Genomic DNA, 10,379 nt, shown 5'->3' on the forward strand with positions numbered 1-10,379 from the left:
CCTGTGGGAACGGGCGGGAGCGGGAAGGTGGATGGGTAATTCCGGGTGCCTGCCTCTCTCTGGCTGAGGAACAGCGGCGGGGGGCGGCTGGTGCCGCCGAGCCCCGCGTCCTGGGTTCCCTTCGCGAGCCGGGGAAGGGGAGGCCCTGCGGTGGAGGGGAGCCGCGGGGCCGTCAGTGCGGCTCCCGTCCCTGCGGGGGCCGGGCCCGGGCCCCCCGGGCGGCCGAGGGCCCTGTCCCCGCCTTCTTGGATCCCTTCTGGATCGGGCGAGTGCCGGGCGCCCCGGGGCGGCGGGGCCGGGGGGGAGAAGGTCCCTGCCCGCCCGGGGCCGGGCCGCGGTTCCGCGGGGGGGCGAGCGGCGGGGTGCGGCTGCCCGGGGCCCCTCGGTGGTGCGGGCCGGGGCCTCTGCCGCCGCCCGGGGCGGGGCGGGGCCGCCGAAGCGAAACCGAAAGCGGGGCGGGAGGAGGCGCGGGGCCGCGGCGGCGCCGGGATGGACGCGGAGGAGGTGAGGGGCTGGGACCCGGGGAGCGGGGCGCGGGGCGGCCCGGGGCGGCCCGGCTGAGGGACCCCCTCCCCGTAGTGCTCCTTCGTCCGGCTGCTCACCCCCGAGGGCCCGGAGGAGGGCGGCGGCCCGGAGGACGGCGGCCCGGCGGCGAGCCCCGAGCAAGTCCGGCAGGAGCTGGAGCGCTGCAAGGTGCGTCCCGCTGCGGCCCCAGAGCTGGGCTGGGTCGGATCCAAGCCCACCGCGCCGGCCGAGGCCGTGAGCTTGAGCTTCTTTTCCCTCGGACGGGGAGCCAGGAGCGGTAGAGCCGGGGTCCCCGCGGCTCAGAGAGCCGGGACTGGGGTCTGGGGCTCCGCACGGGGAGCAGCCCCGCTCCTTCCCAAACGTGTGCCAGGGCTGGGCCGCCGGCGGGGGTGGCACAACGTCCGCGGGGTCCCGCTGTCTGATGGTCCCTCTCACAGGAGCTTTGTAGAGCTCTGGAGCGAGAGCACGCGGAGCTACGAATGGCCAAGGAAGCCACAGAGCAAAGGACACGAGAGCTGAGGAAAGAGGGAGAACTTCTTCATAAAAATCTTGAGCAACAATTGTGTTTTAACAGAGATGAAGAGATGTCCTGCCAGGTTGGTGGCCGGAGGAGTTGTCTTGGGCTTGGAACGGCGGCAGTGGGCGGTGGGGCTGCATCGCTGGGCTCACTGCCCGGAGATCGCTTTGCTCTGGACCCGGTGGCGGATTCACGGGACGCCACATCGGGCCTGTGCCGAGAAGTGAGCTGGTGCCGCGGCGAGCCAGGGGAGGGCTGCAGGCAGTCACGAGCGGAAAAACCGTGTGGGCAGAGCCGTGTCCAAGAACAGCGCTGGGCTTAAAACAGAGAGCGTGCTGCAGCCCCCGGGGCCGGCGGTTCCCTTGCTGCCCCCTCTTTCTTCCCTCCCAGATGGACATTCTTTCAGCGAAGGAGGAGAAGAACAGACTGAGGCAGGAGGAGCAGGTGCTGAAACAGAAACTGGAAGAGGCGAGGAAGAGGGTCCTCCGGGAGGATCCGCTGATGGTAACGGCGTGTGTGGGCGCTCGGGTCTGCAGGCAAAGGGCGCTGGGGGCTGCAGGTGCCCGCAGCTGGGCACTGTGTGACGACTGGCACGGTCCTGCTAGCGGGTGCCTCCTCTGCCAGGGCCAGCAGCTCCAGTTGTGGCTTTGGGACTCCAGGCACAGCCAGACCAGACCCTAAAGGAGACTCTGCTGAGGCTCTTCGGCTGTTTATTTTGAGCCAAGAGCTTGTTTCTAGTCTGTGGATTGGCAGGGACAGGCCCTGTGCGGGGCCTGGTCTCCTCCAGCTGCTGTCTGTGTACTTGAACCTAGATGCTGCCTGCCTTGCCAGAGAAGAAAATGGTGTTTAAGGGACTTGTGACAAACAAGGAGGACATGAACAAGCTGATGCTCACCCCCCTGATCCGCTACCCTCTGCTGGGGGGCTCAGCTCTCGTCGTCTTTGAGAAGGCGGAGGGTAAGAGCGAGAAGAGCGCTGCCACGGCCTGGTGTCCTGGTCGATCGGCTTTGGGGCCTGCCCTGCGTCCCCTCTCTGGGCCAGGGCTCGGAGCTCTGCCCCTCTGCCGGCGCCGTGCGGGGTTGTGCCCGCTCCCCAAAGCGTGAGCGGCCCCGTGCCCTGTCCTGCATGCTCGGAGCAGGCGGTCGATGCCCTGTGCTGGGGCTCTCCCTGCTTGCAGTGGCCCAGAGGATCGTAGAGATGAAGGAGCACACGGTGGAGCTGAGCAACGGGGAGGAGCTGGAGGAGCTCGACCGCTGCAGAGTGCGAGTGCAGGCAGCGCCAGTGGACATACTGCTGCCGTCTGTCCTGGAGGTAGGTCCCGAGAGCCCACTGCTCCCCACGCCGCAGGGAATGACAGCTTTGCCGTGCCCTGCTCCGCCGCCTCTGCCGGTCACCGGTACCAGCCCTGCTCAGTGCACGAATGCTGCAGCTCCGTGCTGCTCCCCCGAGCCCTGGGGCCGGCCCTGCCCTGCGCTGACCGGCCTGTGCCACCCGCAGATCGGGCTGACTCGGAGCAGCAGGAGCATCATCGTGTCTGACCTGCCCAGCCTGGGCATCCCCGAGGAGGCACTGCTGGACAAGCTGGAGCTCTTCTTCAGCAAGACGAAGAACGGGGGCAGCGAGGTGGAGAGCAGGGAGTTCCTGGACGACTCCGGCCAGGTGGTGCTGACCTTCGCGCAGGACGGAGGTGCGTGGGGCGTGCTGAGCCTGGGCTGCCGGCACGGGGGGAGCAGCCCAGCTGCCCCGGCGGGGCACAGGTCGTCTCCTGAGAGCAGGTGGAGCTGTGTCTGTGGGGAACAGGGCAGGCAGCGTGAGCCCCGGCTGTCCTGCCGCCCCTGAGACTGCCGGTGCAGGGGGGCTGGGGCTGGGCAGTGCCAGCCTGGGTGCCCGGGCCGGGGCCAGAACCTCCCCCGGAGCTCAGCAGGAGCCTGGGCGGCTCAGGGCTTTCCTCTCCGTCTGCAGTGGCAGAGCCGCTAATTGCGAGAGGACACATCCAGGTGCTTCTTGGGAAAGGAAAATACAATCTCAAAATCTCACCGCACGTGAGCGGAGACATCACTAACCTGCAGGTAAGGGCGTGAAGCCGGTGCCGAGCAGCACCTGCCAGGCCAGGGCGAGCCAGCGCGGGGGCCCCCGAAGCCCCGCTCCCCACGCTGCCGCGCAGCCCGAGGCGCCGTGCCCGCGCTCCTGCCTGCCCGGCGGGCGCCCGAGGGGACCCCTGCCCTGCGGCGCGGCCTCACCCCGGCTCTGCCCAGCTCCAGCCCTCCCGCTGCCCCCGGACCGTCCTGCTCTCGGGGATCCCAGACGTGCTGGGCGAGGAGCCCATGAGGGACACCCTGGAGATCCACTTCCAGAAGGCCAGCCGCGGCGGGGGAGAGGTGGAGACCCTCGCCTACGTCCCGCTGGGACGACAGGCGGTGGCCGTTTTCACGGAGGACGCGGGCTAGTCAGCCCGGTGCGGCGGAGTCCCGTGTGGCCGCTGGCCCCCGGGCACGGCGGGGATTAAAGCATCTGCCGGGAGCGCCGTGTCTGTCGTGATGGGGACGGGACGGGACGGGACGGGACGGGGATGGGGCCGGGGCCGGGCCGGGCCGGGCCCTGCGTGCGGGAGCCGCGGGGAGGGCGGGGGCCGGGGGCTCTGCGGGCACCGGGGGCGGGCGGGGCCCGGGGCTCGGCCGGGGCGGGGGCGGTGCCGGCCGGGGCGGGGCGGCCCCGCTTTCGCTTTCGTTTCCCGGCGGCGGCGGCGGGGCCGGGGCTCGGGGCCGGGGCTCGGCGGGGAGTCCCGGGCCGGGAGAGCGCCGGGCGCGGCGGGGCGCGGCGCGGGCATGGCGGGCCGCACGGTGCGGGTGCGGGGCCTCCCCGCCGACCTGCCCCCCGAGCGGGCGGCCGACAAGCTGACCATCCACTTCCTGCGCTCCCGCAACGGCGGCGGCGAGATCGCCGAGGTGCGGGTGCTGCCCGGCGCCCCGGCCGGCGCCCTCGTCACCTTCGAGGCGCTGGAAGGTAACGGCCGCCGCGGGCCGCGCTTGCCCCCGCCGGCGGGCTGCTGGCCCCCGCCGGCGGGCTGCTTGCCCCCCGCCGGCGGGCTGCTTGCCCCCCGCCGGCGGGCTGCTGGCCCCCGCGGCCGGGCTGCTTGCCCCCCGCGGCCGGGCTGCTTGCCCCCCGCTGGCCAGGCTGCTTGCCCCTCGCTGGCAGGCTGCTTGCCCCCGCAGGCGGGCTGCTTGTCCCCACAGGCGAGCTGTTTGTCCCTGCGGCCGGGCTGCTTGCCCCCGCAGGCGGGCTGCTTGCCCCCCGCGGCCGGGCTGCTTGCCCCCCGCTGGCCAGGCTGCTTGCCCCTCGCTGGCAGGCTGCTTGCCCCCTGCAGGCGGGCTGCTTGTCCCCACAGGCGAGCTGTTTGTCCCTGCGGCCGGGCTGCTTGCCCCCACAGCCAGGCTGCTTGCCCCCACAGCCGGGCCTGACCCCTGGGCTCTGGCCACCCCCGAGCACCCAGCCCCATCCCCTGCCCCCCTGCACCGTGTGCTCCGGGCAGGGACGGAGCTGCTGCTCCCCAGCACGGGGCTGGGCTGACGCGGGCGGCTCTTGGCTTTTCCCACCCAGTGGCCCAGAGGATCCTGAAGATGAAGAACCACGTGTTGTCGATCGGCGAGAAGAAATACCCGCTGGAAGTGACGGCGCACGTCGCGGAGCTGAGCCCCGACGAGGTAGCGAGGAGCCGGCGGCTCCTGCCCGCGCGGCCCTGACAGCCCCAGCTGGCTCCCAGACCGGCTCCGTGCCTGGCAGACGCACAGGAAGGGAGACCTCGCTCCCTCCTTTAATCTTAATTAGGCTTAAAGCAAATCCATTTTTATTCATATTCAAATGAGGAATTCTTTTTTTCTGTGCTAATAACACAGGGACCGCCAGGCAGGCTGTGCGCTCGGTTGTTTGGTGTTTGTGCCTGTCAAAGCAAGGAAGAATAGCCGGGCTGGAGGGAAGGGGCGCGTTTTCCCAGCCCATCTGGTGGCACACGGGGGATCCTGTTAATGCCTCTGCCACGCCGCCAGCTGCAGGCCATGTCATTAGCTGGACACGCAGGGTGTATTTTTCCTCTCTCCTTCTCAGGAGACAGGCACGCTGGTGTCTAGGAGGCACTGGAGGGTTCTTGCCTCTTCCTCCAGTTTCAAGGGAGTACGGCAGTGGCCACGTCTCATGTTTTCATGTCTGAGCAGTGGCAACAAGGGCGCGGGAGTTAGCCTGGCATTGCAGACCTTTCTGCAAGCCTGCGGTGCCAGACTGCTGGAGGGTCTGCAGCTGAAGCTCTGGGAGAGCAAGAGGGCAACTGCATTTCAGATGCAGAAGGGACAGGGGATGTCCTGCGTTTGGGCTCTCTGCGGAGCTCCCGGCATGCAGGAGTGGGGCCACGTCTCTGTGCGATTCGCCCCTCCCGTTCCTGGTTTGCAGAAGGCTTTTGACTATGGGTGCATGGTCCAAGAGGCGCTTGGGCTGGCTGGGTCCTTCAGGCCTGCCTGTGTTATGCTCCCGTCTCCCTTGAAAGCAGGATGCTGAGAGGGAGCGGTGGCAGATCACGTCGTCGCTTCTGTCCCAATAATGCAGGGGCTGTGGCGAGTGTCAGGTGCATTTGCCTCCTCCTGTGCCTTGGAGGGGGCTTATTTTTGGTCCTTGTTCTCTCACTCCCTTGCTGTCTACTTGCAGATCTTCATACGCGCTTGCTTGGTAGTTGACTACGGCAAGCTTCCTGCTGGCAAAACCCTCCTGAAGAACGTGCATAAAGGCTACAGCAATGTGCAGCTCAACTTCGACTCCAAGAACACGCACTGCGTGGTCAAGGGACCGTTCACTGAGCTGCAGGCCTTCAGCAGAGACCTGCTGGGCAGCCTGAACCTCAAGAGCCAACCCGCCGGAGAGATCCTCCTGCCAGCTTCCAGCCACCTGGCCACAGAGACCAGAATGCCTGATCACCAGCAGGCGCCCGACTCCGCTGAGGCAGCACGGGAGACAGCAAAGCTGCCGAATTGGGACCAAGTGTGTGAGAAGGCAGCTAAAGTCCCATCGCCTCGGGGCCCAGTGGATGGGGAAGCTGTGGAGCAGCTGGAGGACTTTTCCCTAGTGATGGACTCGGACATTTGCTTGTACATGCAGAGGTTCTGTGCTGCCGAGTACCAAGGTGTGCTACGCCAGCATCGTGTGGATGTGGTGGATGTTAGCGGCGATGGCATCGCCATACTGTACCTCCAGCCATCTGCAGGTGTGCCTGGGGACATGGACGCCTTGCGGCAGGCCCGGCTGGCCCTGCAGCAGCTTTACCAGCAGCTGGAGGTGAGCTTGCGCAAGGAGAAGATCACTAAGGGAGGACTGGAGATGGACAGCCAGGCACTCAGGGCTCTGACACGTGAGCTGCAGGAACTGTATCCCCAGTTGCTCTGCCATGAGGACGAGAAGCAGCTTTATCTTATTGGCAACCTTGTTGATGTCTCCCAGGCCAAGCAGTACCTTCAGGATTTCAGCACCAGAAGAGGTGCTGCACAGGCGGTTGGCAGGCTCAGCAGCTCCCTGCCCTCGCAGCCAGCAACCTCCCGCACCACAGCGGCTGCGCTGCGCAAGCCCAAAGCGCCCGCGGACACCTCAACCTCAAGGCTCAGCCCAGGCAGGCTGGAGCAGAAAGCTGAGCTCAGGCTAGCTGCCAACTTCGGCCCTCTGAAAGCTGACAGGTCTCAGGCCAGCCGGGGCCTCCTGCTGAATCAGGACTCTGCACCGGTGGGACAGGCGCAGCTTTCTGGGAAGCACTCGTCAGAGACGGATGCTCTCGGCCCCAGGGAGCCAGCCACGCCGCCCCAGCAGTACCAGCCTCGCGTCTCTACAACAGATGTGGTTTTGGGGTCAGCAGCAGGGTCTCAGCAGAAGGACCCCAAAGAACGGGACCATGTGAAGGGGGGTGCCAGGCTTGCAGGACACAAGGCTCTGTCTCCCTTTGGGGGCAAAGACAACGGCACTTTGCAGCATCCTGGGGACTCTCAAGGCTCAGGTCCCACCAAGCACCACCCCCTCGCTAGCACGTCTAGTACCTTTGGCGTGGCAAGGACCTCTTCTGCGTTAGACTCTAAACCCTCTGAATCCAGGCCTCTGCTGCGACGTTCCAACAGCTTCTCCCTGCCGAGGTCGAAGGAAGGCGACAGCGCTGGCAGGGCAGGCGGTGGAGGCAGCAGGGTGAGTGAAGAAATGAGCCTGGACTCCCTGCAGTGGTCTTACCTGAAAGACGTTTGCCGCTCTGCTGTTGATGAGCTGTGCAGGGGTGGAGGCGTGCAGATCTCCGAGCATCGTGCTGGGGACTGCACGGTGCTGACGCTGCAGGCCGCGGACAGGAGCAAGCTTTTGCAGGCTAAATGGAAGGTGGAAGCTCTTGTGCAGAAGTGTCCTGACCTTGTGTGTCAGAGTATGAGCTACTCGGAGCTCGCTGTAGATGGTCCGGATGACAGTGCCCTGGGTGAACTGTGCAGCCTCTTGCGAGGAAAATCCCTCCAGGTTGGACTCAGCAAAGACAAGTACAAGCTGTATCTTGCCTACCCCAAGGAGGTGCTGCGAGGAGTGACTGAGGCCTTCCACGCGTTTTTTTCCAGGAGGCTCCATGTCCTGAAGTCTTCATCCTCGTCTCCAGGACCAGAGAGTACGGGGCACGCAGGTGTCGGCCAGCCGAGCAGAAGCCAGGACACGGTGCTGGGTGCCGCCCTTCCCGGCAGCCTGGAGTCCCTGCAGATGGACCTGCAGCACCTGAACATTAGCGATAAAGCAGAGCACGCAGATGAGCTCAGGGCTTTGCAGCTGCCAGAGGCTGAGGAAAAGAGGTCCCCCAGCCCTTGGAGGTTCCAGCAGGCCCTGGGGCAGGAGGAGGCCACTGACCACGTTGATTCTGGGGCTGTGCAGGGAGGAAGCAGCCTTCTCAGCCCTGGCGTAGTGGATAAGCCAAGTCCTGCTGGTCTGAGGGAGTCCCAGGAGCAGCCGAAGACAAAACTGTCTGCGGGGGAGCCTGACATTGCACGGCTAAAGCAGGTTTTGCCAGACAAATTCCAGTTTGCAAGAGACAAGAGCAGAGGAGGCCACAGTGAAGCGATGGGACAGCTGCGGTCGCCAGCGCCTGCAGCAGACGGCGCTCCTCACTCCCTGCCCGCCTGGCTGCACAGGGCTACGGCTGCTGAGCCGCCTGCAGCTGCAGCTGAACGCTCACCCGCAGCAGAGCCCAGGGGCCAGGAACGGGCCCTGCTCCCACCGGGCAGGAGCAACGTGCAGGAGGAGCCTGACCTCTCGTCACAGCAGACAAGAGGCCCCAGCCTTGGACAGGAAAGCGGCAAGACCCCCCTGGGCCAGTGTGATGCTTGCCAGGGCTCAGGTGTGACCTGCCAGGCCCCCTGCGGTCACGCCTTGTGCAGGACATGTTTTGCAGCGGACAGTATGCAGCCAGCTTGCTGCAGCTCCTCCTCGGTTGCCCCGAGCCGCAAGATCTCAGGGACGTTCAAGATCTCCTCCCTGTCTCAGAATCTGCCTGGCTACTATCGAGACCCAACGCTGCAGGTCGCCTACAACATCCCCGACGGCGTGCAAGGGGTAGGTACGCAGCTCGGGGGCTTCCCCATCCCGCGGCAGGACGTGCAATGGGTTCTGTCAGTGGGGCTGGGGCAGGGGGAAGGGGGGGGAGCAGCTACCGCTCCGTGCCCCACACGCAGAGCAGCAGAGGTGCTGCCCCGTGGAAGGCAGCAAGCCCCACACCAGGTCTGGGAGCAGCTTGCTGCTTTTGAAGAGCGTGTGACCTCTGGTTTTAGTGCAAAGCGACTAGCAGCCCCTGCGGGCCACAGTTGTCGGTGTATTTTCGAGCTGGACAGAAGCTCAGAAGCCAGCTCTGAGGCACAGCACTCAGGTTGTTGTTTAAAATGCTTTTTTCCTGTCCTAAGGTTGGTGACCCCCGCCCAGGACAGCCTTACAAAGGGGGGTATTTCTATGCCTTCCTGCCCGACAACAGGGAAGGGCAGAAGACAGCAATGCTGCTGAAGAAAGCGTTTGAGCATGGGCTGACATTCCAGATCAAGTCCTGCAACGGAGAGGAACGAGTGACGTGGGGCCTTATCCCACACAAAACCTCCTGGGATGGAGGCAAAGCCAGGTATGGCCCAGCTCATCCCAAGCTTCCAGGTGTGTGGGTCTTTTTAGCAATCAGAGGAGGAGAACCATGGGCTCCAGGTTGACAAATGCTGGCATGGGTGGCTCTTCCAGGCTCCCGCAGTGGCAGAGTTGGTGCCTCCCTTTGCTTCAGCTCGCAGGGCAGCTGTGGTGTGGCAGACAGCCCTGGCACCCTCCAGCTGGAGCTAACACCCTTGCCCATCCCACACCCGTAAGCTCCCCGTGGACAAGAATTCCAGGCCCTGTTCACTTACAGCTTTCCTGGCTTCTCCCGTGACGGCGCTCTGCAGCCAGCTCTGGGTGCAGGCTGTGCCTGCGGGCAGCGGCAGCTGCCAGGGAGCAGGACTTCCACCCTCAGCCCCTGTTGAAGGGATGGGGCAAAAATAAACGGCTGCTCCCCTCGGTGGTTTTAGCACCACCAGCAGGATTTACAGCACTTCCCTCTGCCCCACAGGAACGGCTATCCGGACGCCCAGTACCTCCGGGAGGTTTGCATAGTACTGAAGAAGCTGGGTGTTGTGTGAGACGCCCTGCCTGAGCAGCCACCGCCCCTGCCTTCGCTTCACCTTCCTTTCCAGCTGACAAAACTGCAGCTTAACACAGACAGCTCAGGAAAAAGCTGGTGTTTGTCCAGGGAGCTCCCGTGTCTCCAGAGGTAGCCAGAAATCTGTGCGTTAGAGACAGCAGCACCCCCACCCACCGCCCCCAGCCTCAGCATGGATCGGGGCTTCCCTGGAACTCCGGCCGCGCCTGGGTGCGGGCCCTCCCCAGCCCCTTACACAGCTTGGTTCAACACCAGCTCCCGGCTGAGCCCCGCCATGGCTTCCAGCAGGAAACCCAAACGCGGGCAGGAGCCTGCGTGCAGCCCAGCCCCGGCTTCTGGAAGTCTCCACCTCCGGCCGCTACAGGCAGGCTCCAGCTGAGCCGCCGCCAGGGCCGGAGCCGAGCTGCCATTAACGTCAGCTGCTCACGCAGCCATTTCAGTCCTCCAGCAGACAGCCCCGAGCCGCAGCCCCCAGCCCCTGCGCGGGGCCAGCAGTGGCCCTGGGGAGGGCAGGGACAGCTCGCGGCGCCCGGGACTGCTGCCTCCCCGGAGAATACACAGGCTTGGACAGTCTCTAAGTGGAGAAACACAAATAAACAAGACTTATTCCCACATTTTTAGTAGTGG

The 10,379-nt window shown here is 65.5% G+C and overlaps 2 protein-coding genes across 3 annotated transcripts; both read left to right on the forward strand.

Annotated features, from left to right (window-relative positions):
• The first annotated feature begins 433 nt into the window (after nucleotides 1-433).
• IFI35 (interferon induced protein 35) lies at nucleotides 434-3,642 on the forward strand. 2 transcript variants are annotated; one of them, XM_082332010.1, is made up of 9 exons: nucleotides 434-504; nucleotides 580-693; nucleotides 963-1,121; nucleotides 1,433-1,546; nucleotides 1,855-1,999; nucleotides 2,220-2,353; nucleotides 2,540-2,729; nucleotides 3,005-3,111; nucleotides 3,298-3,641. In XM_082332010.1, exons 1-9 carry the CDS (start codon nucleotides 490-492, stop codon nucleotides 3,487-3,489), a joined length of 1,170 nt encoding a protein of 389 aa, XP_082188136.1. In that variant the 5' UTR covers nucleotides 434-489; the 3' UTR covers nucleotides 3,490-3,641. The 2 variants fall into 2 exon arrangements, with proteins under 2 accessions (XP_082188136.1, XP_082188137.1); XM_082332011.1 differs by lacking the exon at nucleotides 580-693 and having other exon boundaries at nucleotides 465-504; nucleotides 3,298-3,642.
• A 146-nt stretch (nucleotides 3,643-3,788) lies between these two features.
• Nucleotides 3,789-10,355, forward strand: LOC309600008 (uncharacterized protein). Its single transcript, XM_082332009.1, has 5 exons — nucleotides 3,789-4,045; nucleotides 4,640-4,743; nucleotides 5,735-8,638; nucleotides 8,983-9,191; nucleotides 9,663-10,355. Exons 1-5 carry the CDS (start codon nucleotides 3,868-3,870, stop codon nucleotides 9,730-9,732), a joined length of 3,465 nt encoding a protein of 1,154 aa, XP_082188135.1. The 5' UTR covers nucleotides 3,789-3,867; the 3' UTR covers nucleotides 9,733-10,355.
• The last annotated feature ends 24 nt before the right edge of the window (nucleotides 10,356-10,379 follow it).

Source organism: Platalea leucorodia (genome assembly GCF_965183815.1).
Source record: "Platalea leucorodia genome assembly, chromosome: 22".
NCBI lineage: Eukaryota > Metazoa > Chordata > Aves > Pelecaniformes > Threskiornithidae > Platalea > Platalea leucorodia.

Excerpts from the sequence above, each read along its gene's own strand:
- IFI35 (XM_082332010.1), top strand. Across the intron at positions 694-962 it reads AGGAGCTGGAGCGCTGCAAG|GAGCTTTGTAGAGCTCTGGA; the intron begins GTGCGTCCCGCT and ends TCCCTCTCACAG. Across the intron at positions 1,122-1,432 it reads ATGAAGAGATGTCCTGCCAG|ATGGACATTCTTTCAGCGAA; the intron begins GTTGGTGGCCGG and ends CTTCCCTCCCAG.
- LOC309600008 (XM_082332009.1), top strand. The coding sequence starts at position 3,868 with ATGGCGGGCCGCACGGTGCGGGTGCGGGGCCTCCCCGCCGACCTGCCC. Across the intron at positions 4,744-5,734 it reads CGGAGCTGAGCCCCGACGAG|ATCTTCATACGCGCTTGCTT; the intron begins GTAGCGAGGAGC and ends GTCTACTTGCAG. Across the intron at positions 9,192-9,662 it reads TGGGATGGAGGCAAAGCCAG|GAACGGCTATCCGGACGCCC; the intron begins GTATGGCCCAGC and ends TCTGCCCCACAG.